Consider the following 19,753-nt stretch of genomic DNA (forward strand, 5'->3'; position numbering starts at 1 on the left):
GGTACTTGTTAGTGATTTTCATTGTTGTAGTTGTCATTCTACATTCATGAGTTGGAATTTTTTTTTTTTTTTTTTGGTAAAGAAGAATTTTCCCTTTCTTCCCCCGTGAAAAGGATTTTCATTTACTGTTATTGCTACTTCACTATTTCACCTCAGTTTCCCCTCACTTGTAAGGAGTGGGATGATCAAAGTTTTTATACAGTAAGGGCTAGGTAACTGTGAGTTTCTTTCCTTTCTTGGCAATCTCCTCTACTCCCAACTTCCTGCCACAAGTTACCTACCATGCAGTGAGTGCAGGTGGACCAGGTGCATTATGTGTCTTACTGAATATGGTCTCATTGAAATCTCACAATGGCCTTACAAGACAGAATTATTTTTCCCTTTTTACAGAAGGGGAAACTGAGGCTGGGAGGTCATGGGATACTGTGCACTCTTCCATTCCATGACACATGTATGTGTGGGGATCTATCATGATAACTGCTGCAGCAGGGCCTGGGCACAAGGGAGCATCTGCAGCATCAGGGAATGCTCCTGTGTGTCTTATATTAGACAAGGAAAGGCAAACGCAAGGGTCTGTGTCCACAGGGAGGGAGGGCAGGGGGTGGATCTCTTGCTGACGTTTCCACTTGAGTTAAATATAAGCCCTGCCTTCTCTCTAGGTCTCTATTTTTCTACCTGTAAATATGAACCATTTCTAAAAGAAGACTGACAGGCAAGCCAAGGAGGCCTGTGAACAGGGTGGTGGTGGGAGTGCTTATGGATGAGGAGTTACAGATTCTAGTCCTTTTTTGGTCACAAAGGTCCCTTGAATCCTCAGATAAGTGTTCCAACATCCTTATTTTATAGAAAAAGAAATAGAAGATTAAAGATCATCTCTCTCTCTCTCTCTCTCTCTCTCTCTCTTTTTGGTTGGGGAGGTGCTTACCCACTGAGCCACATCCCCAGCCCTATTTTGTATTTTATGTAGAGATAGGGTCTCATTGAGTTGCTTAGTGACTAGCCATTGATGAGGCTGACTTTGAATTCAGATCCTCCTGTCTCAGCCTCCTGAGCTGCTGGGATTACAGGAATGTGCCACTGAGCTTGGCACCAAAGGTTATCTCTAATGACCTTTCTAGCTATAAGATTCTGTTATCTCTGATCCATTCCTTCTTATCCAGGGCAAAAGCAGAGTTGCAGGACACCCATTTGCTATCCCTGCCAGATATGTACTCTGCTATGGCCATGTGCATTTAAGGAGTTGGCTAGGTCCCCGAGGGGAGCCAGCGTCTCCTGGGGCCCAGCTTGCCCCTTTCCATCTCTCTCTCACACCAATTTCTCAGGAACTCACTCTTAATTTTTTCATCATCCTCAAAGCATAGAGAGTAGTTCATGGTCAAAACTTCTAAAGTACTCTGAGGCTTATGAATGGAAAGAAAATGCCTAACACATAACAGTAAGTGCTGGTCCTTCCTCCATAATAGCAACATGTGATGATCATTGGTAGTAAAGCATGTTCTCTCCAAAGGACACAAATGCATGTTCTCATTTAATCCTTACAGTAACTTTCTTTTTTTCTTTTCTTTTTGTGGTGCTGGGAATTGACTACAGGGCCTTGTGTGTTCTCGGCAAGAGCTCTACCACTCAGCTACAAACCCTGTCTTAAAAGTAGCTTTTTGTGAAACCTCATTGGTCCCTTTTTATAGATGTTCAGGGCAAGTACTTGTCTAATAATTGATGGAATCAGGACTGAGAACTTATGTCCATGAGACTCCTAATTCTTGACTCCTCTGACTAGACTAGACTGTTGTCAAACAAAAGATACCAAGCAAAACACCACAGAAGAATTTGGTTTTAAGAATAGTCATGCATCACATAATGATGTTTCAGTCAACAATGGACGGCATATGTGATGGTGGTCCCATAATAACACCTTGGTGACACCATAGCCATCTGTGTGTATAAGTCACTTTGTGGTGTTTGTATAACAATACAAATGCCTAACAACACTTTTCCCAGAAACTATCCCCATTGTTAAGCAACATGTGTCTATAACCTGATAGGCTGACCAGATTGCTTCACCTGGGAGAACTGTTGCTAAAGCAGGAGCATGCGCATGAGTTTTGTTTTTGTCTTAAATGTGAAGTGTTCCCATACATTCTGCAATATAAGAAAAATAATAATTAGGACCAATAGATTGTATCCTGAGGATATTTGTGGATGTTCTGGGACACAGGGCTAGGTATGCTTATCTGAGTGCTTGAGAAAAAGAAGCAAAGAAACTGTCAACTGTAGTCACTGAAGCAGCAACCCTGAGCGGTGGAGCAGTATTTAGGGCTATCTGTCTAAGACTTTTTACAATGTGTCAGATGGGTTTGTATTTCCCTGTGAATCTGGGAAGCTGACTGAAGTTGGCTGGTGATAGGATCATGGGGGAAATGACAGTAGTCACTGTTATGAAGTGTTACAGACACTGACCTCTTCTTTCCCTTTTGAAAAAAGTAACAGTCCAAAAGCTATTGGGGGGTCTGAGATGGCAGGCATATGTTGGATTTTGTGAGTTGGGAAGTGGGGAGAGGAGGGGAGCCTCCTTGGCCAAGAGCCAGGCATCAAGAAGCTAAGCAGTGTGAGGAGGGTGTCTCTATAAGGGGAGGCCCAGTCTGGGGAATTGGAACCTAAATGAGATAAGGAGAGTGCTCAATAAAGAGGGTGGTCCCATACAGGTAAGGAGGGCAGATAAGGTGGGTCTGATGACAGACACAGCTGGAACAAGGGCAGAAAGAGGGAAGAGGGCTTCTAGGTTTGAGGGTAGGGAGGGTGGGAGGGCACGGAATGTCAGAGCCTGAGTGAGGTGAGGAGGGCACCCATGTAGAGAGGGGACCCAGTGGAAAACTGGGTACATAGAGGGGACTGATTAAATGAGTAAATACATCAGGGATCCCGAGAGCTAGATTTCTCACTGTTGGAGAAGGGAGTTACCTGTTGTGCTGAAATAGAATTGGAGATACTGGTGTGAACTTGTGGTTTACACCTATGTAACTATATGTGAACATAGAAATAATTATAGCTATAAATGTAGAATTCTGTTCACTTTAAGGACCTGGGAATAGCAACATCTTAATAGCAACAAGCAAGTTATTTAGCACCAAGATCATAGTTTCTAACATTTTCCAAGAAGGGGAACTGAGGTCCCTTGGAGAAATGGCTAGCTCAGAAAAGAGTAATAAGATGAGCCTGGAACATGTTTTTTTTTTTTTTTTTTCTTTCTTTTTTTTTTGTTTCCCCCGTTTCTTTTCTTTAAAAAAAGTGTGTGTGTGTGTGTGTGGGGGGGGGTTCTTGCTATGTTATCCAGACTGGCCTTGAACTCCTGGGTTCAAGTGATCCTCCTGTTTCAGCTTCCCAAGTAGCTGGGCCTGTAGGCATATGCCACCACTTCCATCTAGCCTGAAGCATCTTATTGTGACAGAAACTAAGGAAGTACTCAAAAGGATGACAGGGACACTGTCAAATGGACAGAAGCCAGCTCAAAGGGCTCACATTGGCATTTGAGACAATTTGTATCTCAAAATAATGATAAAACAGATTAGAACTCATCAAATAAGGAACCAGAAGTATATATATAGGAATAGATGAATCACTGACAACTTAATGAGGAATAGGTTATTTGTGTAGTTTTAAAGCACCTCCTTACAAAATACATATTTTGCAAACGCAAAGGGAAGCTAGGGACACAGCTGAGTGGTAGAGTACTTGCACAGCATGTGTGAGGCCCTGGGTTCAAGCCCCAGAACGGCAAAACAAATGAACAAACAAACAAAAAGCAGGGGAAGTAAGTAACTGTAGTAGAGAAGGCTGATAGAAACCACCTGAACCAAGTGATCAAAGTGAACATCACCAGTACAGGCTAACCTGTAACCCTGTGTCACCTCATAGGTGCAATGGGAGGAATACAGCAGCTCTTATGTGGTGTTTCTGCCAAAGATGCAGAAGCTAAGTCTAATCATAAGGGGATATCAGACAAACCAAAAAATGTGGAACATTTAACAAAATTACTGTCCTAAAATCTTTAAAAGTGTCAGTATTTTCTAGGAATCAATAAATGGGATGGATTGAAACTAAAAAAAACTTCTTCACAGCAAAGGAAACAATAATTTGAAGAGAGAGTCTACAGAATGGGAGGAAATCTTTACCACACGTACCTCAGATAGAGCACTAATCTCCAAGACATATAAAGAACTCAAAAAACTTAACACCAAAAAAACAAATAACCCAATCAATAAATGGGCTAAGGAACTGAACAGATACTTCACAGAAGAAGAAATACCATCAATCAACAAACACTTGGAAAAATCTTCATCATTTCTTGCAATTAGAGAAATGCAAATCAAAACTGCTCTAAGATTTCATCTCACTCCAGTTAGAATGGCAATTATAAAAAATATAAGCAATAATAGGTGTTGGCGAGGATGTGGGGAAAAAGGTACACTCATACACTGCTGGTGCGAATGCAAATTGGTGCAAGCACTCTGGAAAGCAGTATGGAAATTCCTCAGAAAACTTGGTGGAATGGAACCACCATTTGACCCAGCTATCCCACTCCTTGGTTTATACCCAAACTATTTAAAATCAGCATCCTACAGTGACACAGCCACATCAAAGTTTACAGCAGATCAATTCACAATTGCTAAACTATGAAACCAACCTAGGTGCCCTTCAACAGATGAAGGGATAAAGAAAATGTGGTATATGTACACAATGGAATATTACTCAGTCTTTTTTTTTTTTTTTTTTTTTGTGGCGCTAGGGGATTCGAACCCAGGGCCTTGTGTTTGCAAGGCAAGCATTCTACCGACTGAGCTATCTCCCCAGCCCACTCAGTCTTAAAGAAGAATGAAATTATGGCATTTGCAGGTAAATGGATGGAACTGGAGAATATCATGCTAAGTGAAATAAGCCAATCCCCAAAAAAACAAAGTTTGAATGTTTTCTCTGATAAGCGAACACTGATCCATAGTGGGGGATGGGTAGGGAAGAATAAAGGAACTTTGGATTGTACAGAGGGGAGTGAGGAGAGGAGTAGGGAGGGTGGGGATGGGAAGCATGGTGGATTGAGATGGACATTATTACCTATGTACATGTATGAAAAAAATTTAAAAAAATTAAAAAGTGTCCATATTTTAAAAGTCATCAAAAGACATGAGGAACAGTTATAGACTAAAGGCTAAAGAGTACAACAACTAAATTTATGATTCTTTTTTTTAATAATGTATTTTTTAATAATGTTTTTTTTTATTGTAAACAAATGGGATACATGCTGTTTCTCCGTTTGTACATGGCGTAAAGGCATACCATTTGTGTAATCATAAATTTACATAGAGTAATGTTGTTTGATTCATTCTGTTATTTTTTCCCTTTTCCCCACCCCTCCCACCCCTCTTTTCCCTCTATACAGTCCTTCCTTCCTCCATACTAAATTTATGATTCTGAACCAAATCATTTTGCTGAAAAAAATACTGGGATAAGTAGGGAAACTTGAATAGGGTTTGAAGATTAGATGGTAGTAACATGGCAATATTAATCTCTGATTTTGACTTTTATGATTAAACTGATGAAGAAACTATCCTTGTTTCAAAGAAAAACTTCTTAAAATGTTTTGGGGAAGGGGCCAGGGCATCATATTGGCAAATTATGTCAAATGGCTTTTTAAAAAGTACTTTGTATGATACTTGCAACTTTTCCCACAGATTGTATAAAAAAATTAAAGAGGGATTTAAATAAAGATGAGTGTTAGAGAAAAAAGAGGGCTTCCTGAGTGAAGCAAAAGGGAAAGGAGTTCAGATCCTGAGCTGGCAGGGTTGTGCATAGGCTGGAAGTTGGGAATTGAGGGGCTGCAGGAAGAGGTGAGGACAAGGAACTCCCCCAACTTAAAAAAAAAAAAAAAAAAATTGAGACAAGGTCTCACTGTATTACCCAGGCTGACCTTGAACTCCTAGGCTCAAGCAATCCTCCTGCCTTGGCCTCCAGAGTAGCTGGGACTATTCACATCTGGCTTCTCACCTGGCTCCTCACTTTAATTTAGAAGAGGAAGGCTCACAGAAAAGTGGCTTCCATTTTTCTGGAGAAGCCCTCTCTTGTTTGAGAGTTGCAGAGTGTTAACTACTGGGTCTCTGTGACAGAGATTCTTAAGTAAATAGAATTTGTATTACTGTGAGGGTTAATTTTATGTGTCAACTTGACTGGGCTGTGGGATGCCCAGATATTTAGTCAAACATTAACTTGGTGTTTCTGTGAGAGTGTTTTTGAATGAGTTGGATGTTTAAATGAAAAGAATGAATAAAGCAGATTGTTCTCCCTAATGCCAGGGGGCCTCATTCAATCCCTGAAGGCCTAAATAGAACAGAAGATTGACCTCCAACCCCCGCTCCCTTCCAACCACATAAAAGAAAATTCCTCTTACTTACCTGCCTTCAAGCTGGAACATCTGGGTGTTTTTCTAGCCTTTGCACTGGAATTACACCCAGGTCTTCAGCTTCCTGGTTACAGATCGTAGCCTCTATAATCACACAGGCCAATGCCTTACAAGACAGCCAACCCACCTTCCTCCTTTTCTTTCTTCTATCCTCCCTTCTTTCTACCCTGTCTCCTTGTCTGTCTTCCTACCTTCCTTCCTATCCATCAGCGGTTTCTCTGGAGAACACTAATACACTTATTTTCCCATTATCTATCTACCTGTCCTACTGTGGAACTGACACTGTAGATTCTCAGGAAAAGATTTTTAAATGAAAAACAAACAAAAAAATTACATGATCCTGTCATTGGAGCAAAGACTAGCACAATGACAGGTGAGAGAGATGAGGAGAACTATGTTGACCTCATGGAGCCCTTTCACTGTTCTGGGAACCAGGAACTGTCTTCCACAGAGGCTGCTTTCTACCACCACTGCAGGGAGGAATGAGGGGACTAGCATTTATTGAGCACTGGCCAAAGGCCATGCTGGGTGCCCTATCGTCAGGCTCCTGGAGTGACCCCCCTTCCTGGAGTACTTGCTCCGGAGCGGTTCTTCTCTTCTGGCACTTAAAGGACCCATTTCTTCTAAATACTGAGAGCTCCTGAGAGCGGGGGCTATGTGTGGACTACTGGAACTCTAGGATTTGTAGTGTGTACTACCAACAGGTACTGAATAAATGAAAGTGGCATGCCCAAGGTCCCACAGTTGAGTGAGGGGCAGTACCCAGTCACTCTCAGGTCTGTCTGACCCCAAAGTCCATGCTTTTCCAGCAGACCATACTATTTCCTGGGTAGTAAAAGAGACTTTTTATAGAGTAGTCATGAATTATTGCTTACCTGGAAGCCGAAAATTCTTGGGCATATGTTTGGTTGACTGAATCACATTTGGAACCATCTTTGAACATGGACCAATTTGCATTTAAGTTTATAGATCACTGCCATGTACATCAGCAGGACCATCTACTGCTGATGTACAATAAAAGTCCTTTACTAGGGCTGATCAAGGGAAAGAGTTTCAGAACAGAAAGCTCTGTTTATCTCAGTTGAATTTGTCTTGAAATAATTAGGAAAGGGCTCTAGACAGGTGCAAGGACATGGATATTTTACATTACTAGCCAAATGATCTTATATAATCCCCTGGGGAAGCTCTGGGGGGTCTCAGTATACTTCTCTAAAAATGGGAACAAGGACTCTTGCCCTGCCCACCTCCTAGAGATGTTCTTATCAGGAAAAAAAGGAGAAAGCACCCTGATTTAATGTCTTTAATCCACTGTAAGCCCCATCCTCTCAGAAGCAGCCCAAATATCGCTGTGTATACTCAACTGAGGATCATGTAAAACTTAAAAAAAGAAAAGCATTATTTTGTTTTTACTAACTGGAAAAATTTCTATGACTAGGCAATGGGCTAGGAAAAATTCACATCTTGTTTCAATCAATTTTAGAAGCCATCAATCCAAAATAGAACTAGCACAGCATATTTGAGCCCAGACTTAAAGGTTACTACTTAGCCTGTAGAGTGCCTCTCTTTAATTATATGGAATGAAACATGTGAAAAAGAATTCTCTACAGTTTAATAGCTTGAGGTTGATAGTGGTGGTTATTAACCATGGGTGTACATTAGAACCACCTGGGGAGATTTCAATAACATGCATTGTCACCCAATACCAGTTACATTGCTTAGGGTATTCATGCCCAGGCATTTTTTAAAGCTCCCAGATAATTCTAATGGGTAGTAAGATCTATTGCTACACAAAAGAGTAATATGAAAAAGCTAGAGCATTATTGTTTGAAGAACTATAATGTGAGTCACAAAAGTGAACCAACACATATTATTAAATTTATAATAATCACAACTTTAATATTTCATGTACCCAAAATATTATTTTAACATGTACTAATATAATTATAAATGGGATTTTTACATTTTTATTTCATACCAAATCTTTGATATCTGGTGTGCATTATATGCACAGAGAACTATCAATTCAGATAGTGTAAATTACCTGGAATTCATGAGGCTATGGTACAGAGCTATAATACACACATACAGACACACCACACACACACATATATACATACATACATTCCTGTTCTAGTAATTACAAGAATTCTAAACCTTACAGAGTGTATTGTTTTTACTGGTACTTTCAGACTTACACATTTAAATAGAAAGCAAAATTGTAATATTCACCATCTTGCTCTGTAAAGTCTATATCACATAGATTTACACCAATGTTTTTGTTAGTGTTATTCCTAAATTGACATATTTGCTACTGTTATAAGGGGGAGAGAATCCAGTAAATCATTATAGGACTTTTGATTCTGTGATAATTATCTTGGTTCATTGATTCTAACAGTTTGGAGTTATCCTCCACATTTTAAGGCATTACATCATATTGTCTGCAAATAAAGATAATCTTATTTCCTTCCTAAGAGTTAGATCTTTTTTTTTTTTTTCAGGTCTTGTTGTATTGGTAAGAATTCCTAAAACAACACTAAATGATAACATCACAAGTTGATGTGCTTATTTTTTAAAAAGTGGGAATGTTGGGGCTGGGGATACAGCTCAGTTGGTAGAGTGCTTGCCTGGCATGCACAAGGCCCTGGGTTCAATCCCCAGCACCAAAAAACCAAAACAAAACAAAAAAACCAAAAACAACAACAACAAAACAAAGTGGGAATGTCTAACATTTCATTGTAAAAGAATGTATATATCTAATAGAGATAATCACAAAATAAACATCTGGTTACTTGTAATTCTCTAATACACTTAAATTTTTTTAAATTTTGAGATAATTATAGATTTGCAGAGGTTTGCATAGAATAGAGCAGTCCTGGTTTATCCTTCACTCAGTTTCTTAATGGTTACATTTTATGTAACTACTGTATAATATCAAACAGGAAATTGATCTTGATACAATGTAGGTACACACTTCAATAGTCATTTTCTCATCAGTGTAAATTTGTGGTGGATACTTCTGTTTTATGTACTATGATTACTATCAAGATACAGAACTATTTAATCACTACAAAGATCCCCATCATTCTGTTCCTTTCTTTATTTTGCGGGGGTGGGGGGCAGGGAATTGAACCCAGAACTTTGCACACATGCTAGGCAAGCACTCTTCCACTGAGCTACATTCCCAGCTCTTTTTATTTTTGAAACAAGGTTTCACTAAGTTGCTTAGGCTGGCCTTGAACTTGCCATCCTCCTGCTTCAACCTCCAGAATAGCTGCAATTATTGGCAAGTGACACCACAGTCGCTATTTTTTTTTTTTTTTTTTTCGGTACTGGGGACTTAACACAGGGGCACATTACTACTGAGTTATATCCCCAGCCCTTCTTGCTTTTTGAGACAGGGTATTGCTAAGTTGCTTTGGGCCTCACTATGTTGCTGAGGCTGGCCTTGAATTTGTGATCCTTCTTGCCTCATCCTCCCTAGTCACTAGGATTACAGGTGTGCACCACCATACCTGTGATTTTTTTAATAAAAAAAATTTTTAAAAGTTTAAGAAACTGTTGAACTATTTCCCAGAGTATTATTTTATATTGTCATTAGCAAAGCAGAAATATAGTTTCTTATATGCTCACATGTTTACAAGTATTTGCTATTAATACTGTCACTACTTGCTCTTAGCCTTTTTTTTTTTTTTTTTTTTTTTTTTGCAATGTGGGGGATCCAACTCAGGACTTCATACATGTTAGGGAAGCACTCAACCAGCTCCACATACTTTTTAAAATTAGTAATGGATATTGATTTTATCAAATGCATATTTTAACATTTGTTGAGACAATTTCAAGGAATTTATTGGGTTCACTGACAAACTATTATTTTATTAAGTATGCATTTAAGCTTTAAGTAATAAAAATATCAAATAGAATAAAAAGATTATAAGGAAAAATAATCTCCTGCCTTCTCTATCGGATAGTTTCCCTCCTCAGAAGCAATCATTTTATCTGTTTCTTGCCTTAATCTAGGGACTATATATTAATAACGTGCCATCCTACCTTTCACTTAATATTTTAGAAATCATCTCATTTCAGTACATAGAGATCTAGTTCATTCTTTTTAAGATGCATGACATTCCATTGAGGAGTAGGCCATAATTTCATTAACCTGGGTGTTTCTTTTTAATAAATATTTAAGCTGTCTTCAGTCTTTCATAATTATTGACAACATTTCAGTAAACACTGTAGTATGCAGATTTTTGTGCCTGGGTGAGGACTAGTAGACACTAAATTCTTGGTAGTGGAATTGCTAGGTCAAAGGTATAAACATTTAAGTTCTATTAGTTACTGCCAAATTGCTTTAAGAGAATGAATCACTTTATAATACCACCACCAATAAACAAGAATGTCTTTCTTCACGTGTATCTTCTCCAATCTGACATCTAAAAGTAGAATTCCACTATAATTTTTATTTGCATTTTTCCTACTGAGATGGTGGAGTATTTTTTCATTTGCTTAAATGTATTACTTCTATTAACTGTGTTTATATATTTTCCCATTTAGTGTGTTGTTTTATTTTTTTTAAATTTTTTTTTAGTTGTATTTGGACACACCTTTATTTTATTTATTTATTTTTATGTGGTGCTGAGGATTGAACCCTGTGCCTCACATCTGCTAGGCAAGAGCTCTACCACTGAGCGCCAAATCCAGCCCTCGTGTGTTATTTTAAATCAGTGTTTACCCACCAGAATACCACTTTACTATTTTCATTTGCTCAGAAACCTCCTCAGAGGCAAGGGTCCCTTACACAGGTATTTAGGGTTATCTGCAATCACACCAACCCTCTTCTAACTCATAACCATCTTCTTCCCCAATGTCTGTTCCAGAAGAAGGGTCGGTCCCTTTATGGTCTCAACATCCCATGCCCCTTCCACAACTCTACCTGCTCCCCCATCCCTCCCTCTGGAAGGCTCTCTTCTCCCTCAAGTCTCACCTATTATTAACAGTCTAGCCTAATCCCAACTGTCTAAGGAGACTTTCTGAATAACCAGTGCCTATATTGTATAGGTCTTACCTTCAGGTGAGCCTCGCCCTACTTGCCCAGAGCCCAGTTTCCTGCTCTGTCCATAAGCAGCGTGTGAGGGTGTCTGAGTGTGCTCCTCATTCGTTCAACATTTACTGAATGAGTCACACTCTAGCCGACCCTGGTGGCTCATGCCTGTAATCTCAGCGACTTGGAGAGTGAGGCAGGAGGATTGTGAATTCGAAGCCAGTCTGGGCAACTCTGAGAGATACTGTATGAAATAAAAAATAAAAAGGGTTGGGGATATAGTTCAGCCGGTAGAGTGTCCCTGTGTTTAAAGAAAACAAAAACAAAACAAAACAAAACAAAAAAAAAAAAGACACTGTTCCAGGCAATGGGGGTATGGATAGCTGAGTATGAGGCAGATCAAGGTCGCTCCTCTCATCTAGCAGACATTTTAGCAGTTTCGGGGCTGTGAACTAAGTTGCAATAAATGACACAATAAAACATACAATTAAGAATGTCAATTTAAGTGCAAACAAGAAATGGATTAGAGCGTGAAGGGAAAAGGAGAAGGGTCTCCTTCGCACAGGGGGCGCAGGAGCTGAGATGGGAGCAAAGACCCGAATATGAGAAGGCACCAACCATATAAAGAGCCTTCTAGAGGCCCCGCCTGCAGGCCGCTTTTTCAACAGGTGCAGCCCAGCCCTTAGAACCCCTTCTTTCGGTTACCTGAAAGGAACTGAAGGCAGAAACCTGTGAGTACTGCAATTTCAGAGGTGTGTATGGCGTGCGGGGTGGCACTACAAGCTCCTAGGACACATCCCTGCTTGCGAACTTGGGAAAATAAAATCATGTCCGGCCTGGCATTAATAGAACACTCAAAACACACCAGGGTCCTGCTAAGTATTTTACACCATTGTTACTTCACTTCATAGTCACCATAATCCGGTGCAGGCTTTATTGTTAACTTTATTTCACAGAGGAAGAAACCCAGGCTGGGAATATGGCAGGAGTAACCTGTTTCTTGGTTCAGAAAGAAGTACAGTTCCTGGGGAGGGAAGTTCGGTGGTGGGGATCAGGTGGGGTTTACTGGGGCATTCGGAGGGGCGCGCCGTTTTCCAAGTTGGTCTGGTCCTAGGCACCTCCGCCAGCGGCCCCTCACCCCGCTTGGGGCTCCCGGCTTCAGCAAAGGGGCGCTGCAGGGCCGGCGGGCTGGGGGCGGGGAAGACGCGGGGACAAAGGCCACCGGCCCCGCGCTCCGGCCGGTCAGTGGGGCGGCGGGACTCAGGGGCCGGCATCGGTCGCGCGTCGGCGCAAGGAGGAGCCTGCGCCGCATGGAGGGCCGGGGTGCGCCCCGGGGCCCCGCGCAGGCCGAGCTCGCGGGCCCGCCGCCCGCGCCGCCGCCGCCCCCGCCCCCGCCTCCTCCCCCCCTCCCCGGGACGGCGGCGGCGGCTCCGAGCTCGGCGAACATGGCGGCGGCGGCGGTCGGGCGGGACACTTTACCTGAGCACTGGTCCTACGGCGTGTGCCGGGACGGCCGCGTCTTCTTCATTAAGTGCGGCGTGGGACTGCGGAGACTCGGGCGGGGGCGCAGGGTCTGCGGGGGCAGGGGGTCTCCGGCGGCGGCGCTAACAGGTGCACCTTTCTCCCTTCAGTGACCAGCTCCATTGCACGACCTGGCTGCACCCGCGCACTGGCGAGCCAGTCAACTCCGGCCACATGATCCGCTCAGGTGGGCGCCCAGTCTGCGGGTGGGCGTCCGGGGGGCGTGCGACGCTGCGGCCCAAGTTTGACTCGACTTTTCTCGCTTTTCCGCAGACCTGCCCCGCGGCTGGGAGGAGGGCTTCACGGAGGAGGGCGCCAGCTACTTCATCGAGTGAGTGAGTCTGGGGGCCGCGCCGCGCAGCGCTCGCACCTGTGCGGCGGAGTGGCGGGGTTCCCGCCGGGGGCCCCGCCCCTCCCTTTCCTCACGCGCGGGTCCCGGCGAGTTGGCGCGCACAGCGCCGCGGCTGCACTCTGGGGTTTTGTGTGCCGGAGTTGTGTGGCGGGCTCCGGGACCGAGCCGGCCCGGGGTCCGCATCTCACTGGGGCGCCTGGGCCGCGTCCTGGGTCCGTAACGCTGCTGGGCTGGAGCTGAAAACTCTGTGGAAGGGATTCCGGCTCCTGTGTTAGGGCGGGCCACGCCTCCCCGCCGGGGTTTCGGGCTGCGGGGAGTCGGCGGGTGCCAGGACCAAGACAGGCTGCTGGTTGGGGTGGGGGGAGTCGATTAAGGAGTTCTGTCCTGGGTCGGGGGCCTGAGCAGTTTGGTGGGGGTGGGGGTAGGAAAAGACGAAGTGACTCTCGCCTAGGGAGGTGATCTTCTTCAATTGCTTTCTCTTGGATGGTGTAGGAGAGAAGGAACCGCATCAGGGTCCTCCATCCTGGGCTCGGGCCTGCCGGAGTAGGGTAGGGGTGGGGAGGCGAACCGCTCTACCAATAATATCCTCAAATTCTCCGAACGCGTCTCTTCGGTGGCGCTGAGGCACTGAACCCGGACAATCACTCCTGCCTCCTAGTCAAGTGGTAGCTTTTCTTCCAGTTCCCTGGAGCGTTGCCCCACTAGCCACGTCACTGCGAGTCTGTAGGAGCTGAAGAAATCAGATGGAGGGGCTGTAAGGGCGCGGTCACACTCCTAACACCTGTATGGTCTTTACTTTCCCACTCCAGGAAGGTTCCCGTGATCTAGTGTTTCTCCTCTCTGCCTGCTCCCTGTGAGTTCTATGAGGTCAAAAACTGCCTTTGATCCTTTGCCCTAGTGCCTGGTATAGAGTAGTCCTTCGGTAAATGTTTGTTCATTGAATGAATGAACTAGCCAAAGGTCTGGACAGTGGTTTAACTAGTACTGGGTGTACTTTGGGGGACTATGAGTCAGAATTCATTTCTTAGTTGAAACACTGTTAGTAGTAGGAGAAAATATGGAGCCTTCTTCCCCCAGTTTGGGCTCTTGCACAATGGTTGAAATACTGATGAATGAGATTTATAGACATGAGAACCTCTCACTGCTCATGAAGTTTGCAATCTAGTGGAGAGGGAAAGGAACAATAGCAACAACAAACAAACAAAAGAGTAAACAAATAATAATAGCAGGTAGTGGTAACTATTATGCAGAAAATTAAAGTAAGGTGATGTGATATCAAGTGATATCAGGTGGCTTGGTTGGATTAGGAGATCAAGAGTGATGTATGTTTCCTCCTTCCTTCCTTCCTTCCTTTTCCCTTCCTTTTCCCTTCCTTTTCCCTTCCTTTTCCCTTCCTTCCCCCTTCCTTCCCCCTTCCTTCCCCCTTCCTTCCCCCTTCCTTCCCCCTTCCTTCCTTCCCACCCACCCACCCTCCCTCCCTCCCTCCCTCCCTCCTTCCTTCCTTCCTTCCTTCCTTCCTTCCTTCCTTCCTTCCTTCCTTCCTTCCTTCCTTCCTTCCTTCCTTCCTCTCTTTATTTCTTCTTTTCATACCAGGGATTGAAACCAGGGTCCCTTAACCACATTCCAGCCCTTACTATATATAAAAATTATATATATATATATTATATATGTTTAATTATATGATTTTGAGACAGGGTCTTGCTAAGGCTTAGGGCTTTGCTAAATTGCTGAGACTGACTTTCAATTTGTGATCCTCCAGCCTCAGTCTCCCAAGCTGTTGGGATTACAGTCATGTGCTACAGGTGCCCTGCTCAGGGATGGTGTTTCTGAGTAGGTGACATTTTAAAAAAAAATTTTTTTTAGTTGTCAATGGATCTTTATTTTATTTATATGTGGTGCTGAGTATTAAACGCAGGGCCTTACACATGCCAGGCAAGTGCTCTACTGCTGAGCCACAACTCCAGCCCTTGAATAGGTGACATTTAAAGTAAAGTTTGAAGGACAGGAAGGAGCCATGCTGTATTGACATTGAGACAAAACATTTCAGAAAAGGGGAACAAGCCAGTACAATGGCTTATTGCGTGCACACGATAAAAACTTCAAGGAGCAAAAAGGCCAGTGTGCTGGAAGGTGGTGAAGAAGGGAGAAAGTGGCACCAGAAGAGGCCACAAGTAGGAGAGAGGTAAATTATGTAAAGCTTTTGTTGTTGTTGTTGTTGTTGCTGTTGTTGGTATCAGGAATTGAACCCGGGGCACTTAATCACTGAATCACATCCTCAGTCCTTTTTGTATTTTATTTAAAGATAGGTCTTGCTGAGTTGCTTGGGACCTTGCTAAGTTACTGAGGCTGGCTTTGAATTCACAGTCCTCCTGTCTCAGCCTCCTGAGCCACTGGGATTACAGGCATGCACGTGCCTGGTTGATGTAAAACTTTGTGGTCCAGCAGGAGAGTGACTTGCTGTGATTTGCTGTTTTAGAGAAATTATTCTGTCTGCTTCAAGGAGAATGGATTGTAGGTAGAATTGTAGAGGGAGGCAGAAGATTAGTAGGAGACGGTTGCTGTGGTCCAATCAAGAGTTTACAGTGGCTGCCCTGAGGATGGAACACTGGAGACAGAGAGCAGAGGCTGTGTTTTGGGATGTAGTGTCTGCAGATCTTCCTGATATATTGATTGCAGTTTGTAAGAAAAAGAGAAGAGCCAAAGATGATGACTAGGGACTTGAATACCTGAGTGGGTGGTGTTCATATCACTGAGATGGGGAGGCTGGGGAGGAGCATGTTTGGGCATGGGAGAAACAAGATCTTGTTTTGCCATGATACCTTTGGATGTGAATATTTCTAATAGGTGTATGAATCTGAAGTGTGGAGGGAAAGAACTGAAAGATCCATTTGGGTATAATATATATTGTTCAAGGCCATGGGAATAGATGAAATCACCTAGGATGAAGGTGTGGATGGAAAAGAGAAGATGACCTAAGCCTTGGGACAGTGCAGTGTTCAGAGGTTGGGGAAAGAGGCAAATCCAGCAGAGGAGACAGAGGACTGAAAAGGTAGGGGAAAACCTATGCAATGCATGATCACAAGACCTCAAGGACAAAGCCCAACTAGAGTAGGTGGAAGAGGAAGTATGAGGTGAGGACACAAGGTCCGTAGGGACAGGCACATCTTCCTAGTAGTTCTTTTGCAAAGTGAAGTTGAAACATTAACGGATTCCTGGAGAGAATGTGGGTTGAGCGAGTTTTTTTGTTTTATTTATTTATTTTTTGGTGGGAAATTGTTGGCATGATTTGTTCTGATGGGAATCATGCAGTAGAAAGGGAGAAAGAGATGGTTCAGGAAAGAGATGGAACAGTTGCCAGAGCAGTGTTTTTGTGGTGAGAGGAAGGAACTCCAGGTGTACATCTCACTGGCTTCACACAGGAGCTGGGCCCCATATCCATTTACCAGGAGGAAAGGCTGTGTGTGCTTTGAAGTACTAGGCACAGCCTTGACTGGAGCACTGGAGGTGACTAGTCCATAGTTACAGCCTCCTGCGCTTCATCCCTGCTGTCCCTCTGCCTGTTAACTCCATGAGGTTCCCCATAGTTCCTTTCCCTACAACAAGCCCTGGCTTCCTATTTCTCAAGGCTTTGGTCCTCACCTCCTAGGCCTGTAGGAGGCCTACCAGCCAGTGACAATGGTACAGTCCTCTACCCTCAAAGGCAAGCCATTTCAAGAGGCTGAGACCCCATGGTAGCTGTTGTATTTCCTACCTCCTGTGACAATTTCATGAGAGACCTAAGGATTTGGTAATAATTATTCTCCTTTACCCTGCATCAAAAATGTTTGCTTCAGTCTGCTTTCTTAGGTTTGCTGTGAACATTTCTGAATGTTCGATTTTTTTGGTGGGGGATGAGTCCTCTACTATGAGTCAGTAATGTTAGAGAGACAACACATCAGCATGACTGATTTTATTTTTCCTGATGGATTCTTGGACAGGAAAGTTATGTGAGGTTTTCAGGATGCATCAGTTATTCCCAATGCTTGGGTTTTAATGCCCTCCAGAGTCCATTTCTTAAAGCAAAAAACCCTGAACTAAGGCAGGTGAATCTCAGTACTTTTGATTCAGTTTTGCGTTAATGAGGGATAGAAGAGCTAAGGAATTGACCCCAGATTCTCCCAGTTCTAGATGAGGTGATGCTGATATCCCTTTAGGAAGAGTTTTTGTGCTCCAGGATTCTTCCACTTTGCCAGGTAGCAAAGTATGATAGTACTTGTGATGATATTGTCATTAACAACAGCAGTGATATTAGTTGTAGCAATAATTTAATAGCTCAATCTTTTTGATTCCTTAAAAAAATATCAGGATGGGTACAGTGGTGTACACCTATAATCTCAGCTATTCTAAGGGCTGAGGAAGGAGGATTTCAAGTTCAAGGCTGGCCTCGACAACTTAGACCCTATCAAAGTAAAAAAAAAAAAAGGGGGGGGGGGACTGTGGATGTATCTCAGTGGTAAAGCAACCCTGGGTTCAGTCCCTAGTACCAAAAACAAATAATCAGGAGCCACTTCATAACCATTGTCTAATTTGATTCTCATAAGTGCTTGGGGAAGTAGAGACTGTGTCTAGTTCCAATTACATATGTGAAAATGCACAGTAATCCTGGGCATTCCTACAGTGAAAGACAGTTGACTTTTTCCTTTACAACAGCCCCTACAGGCAACAAGGAAGAGGATATCACCATTTTTCAGAAGATGACTAGGTCCATGAAGTTTCAAGTGTTTTGACAAAAGTGTTAGAGCTAGACTAGAGTTTCAGTAGGTCTTCAGTCTACCCATAGACTAGTCTCTGATATGATAGCTACAGTAGTGCTGGTGGGTTTTACCACAGGTCACACAGGTGAGAACCAGTGTCAGTACATCAAGAAACCTTGTGCCCACGTGCCATTGCTGAGTTAGGCTGCCCTTAGGTTCAGAGGGTCAGACCTCTCCTTTCCTTTCGCTGGGGATTGAGGTGCCATGGAAGAAAAGCAGCCCTTGGTTTCCATTCTTATGGGTGGTGATGTCTGATTTGTAAGCAATGAAAGATGTTAATTATGATTTAGTACATATACTTTAGCAGACTAGAGCCTATTCAGACATGGGGCACATGAGAGAGTGAGATTTACATTGGGCTGCTCTTCAGGGGTTTTATGGAAGCTTGTAAGTTGAGTTCTTTCAATAGCAGGCATTGACTAGGTCCTGAGTTGAGAAGGAAGGTGAATGGCAGAGGAGGGGCGTGACTAACCTGCCTCTGCCAAGGTCTCTTCTTGAAGGAGGGCAACCTGTACCCTGTTCTGACACTTTGGCACCCCACCTGGGACTGGACACTGCACAGACACTTGGTATTTATGGAAGAAGCAGTGTCTTAAAGAGACTCAGTAAGTGTACTAGATATTCCACATCTTGGAAAACTCCTTGCTGGGGAGGAGACTAGGGTGTGGAGGAGACTGGGCAAGTCAAAGAAGCCAAGAAGCCAGGAATGGACCTGTCAGGGCTGGTGCCTGGACTCCAGGTCTCATGAATGTAGTCAGTCTCTGTTAAGAACAACATTCCAAGCAGGAGCGTGGCCAGTGGAGGCTCTAGCAACCTCCTCTGGCTTCTTCACCTCATTATCTTAGTGCTCTGCATCTGGAGGTTAGGATGTGTCTTGGCCACTGAACTACTCCTTCCCCCTCCTCCACCCCAGCTGCTGGGCCTTGGAGTCCTCTGACTTGGCTTCAAGGTCTCAACCAGAACCAACTGATTACACAAGTGCCTTCTAGCTTCAGGTCCTCAATTTTCATTTTTTGGGGCCTCGTAGGGCCATCCTGCATAGGTGCCATTCTTCTGTGGGTGCCAGTTCCTAGACGAGGGCAGTGGGACTCTTGGGAAAGACTTCTGAGGCCTGGAGTAAGACTGTCTTCCCTTCCTCAGTTCTGTGGCCTGAAGCAAGTTCTAGGGACCAGCTACATAATTTGCAGGACCCCAGGACAAACTGAAAATGAAAGTCCTCTTGTTCTAAAAAGGAAAAAAGTACCAAAGTACCACAGTATGAAACTTTTTCCTTTCTTCTGTAGTCTTTCCCTCAACTTGTTTTTTTTTTTTTTTTTTTTTTTTTTTTTTGGTACCAGGAAATGAACCCAAGGATGCTTAACCACTGAGCCCCATTCCCAGCCCTTTTTTAAAAAAACATATTTTATTAGAGACAGGATCTCGCTGAGTTGCTCAGGGCCTTGCTAAGTTGCTGAGACTGGGTTTGAACTCATGATTCTCTTGCCTCAGCCTCCTGAGTCACTGGAATTACAGGCATATGCCACTGCCCAACCTTATTATGGTTTTTAAAATACACTTTTTAATGTCATTCCAAATGAATAAAAATGTAGCACTTAAATTAT

General features: G+C 43.4%; 1 protein-coding gene across 14 annotated transcripts in view; it reads left to right on the forward strand.

The window, feature by feature from the left end:
* Positions 1-8,551: 8,551 nt before the first annotated feature.
* PLEKHA7 (pleckstrin homology domain containing A7) overlaps positions 8,552-19,753 on the forward strand; it is a 243,759-nt gene continuing 232,557 nt past the window's right edge. For 10 of the 14 annotated variants that reach the window (XR_013757713.1, XM_079103695.1, XM_079103699.1 and 7 more), the window contains exons 1-3: positions 12,879-13,017; positions 13,118-13,194; positions 13,281-13,338. Coding sequence is in view for 13 of the 14 variants with exons in the window: in XM_079103695.1 (XP_078959821.1) it covers positions 12,932-13,017; positions 13,118-13,194; positions 13,281-13,338 (221 nt within the window). In the remaining variant the exon portion in view is untranslated. Of the gene's footprint in view, positions 12,239-12,708; positions 12,728-12,790; positions 12,810-12,877; positions 13,018-13,117; positions 13,195-13,280; positions 13,339-19,753 lie in introns of those variants that run through there. The other 4 variants (XM_079103686.1, XM_079103687.1, XM_079103688.1 and 1 more) reach the window with 4 other exon arrangements.

Source organism: Sciurus vulgaris (genome assembly GCF_902686455.1).
Source record: "Sciurus vulgaris genome assembly, chromosome: 11".
NCBI classification, from domain to species: Eukaryota; Metazoa; Chordata; class Mammalia; order Rodentia; family Sciuridae; genus Sciurus; species Sciurus vulgaris.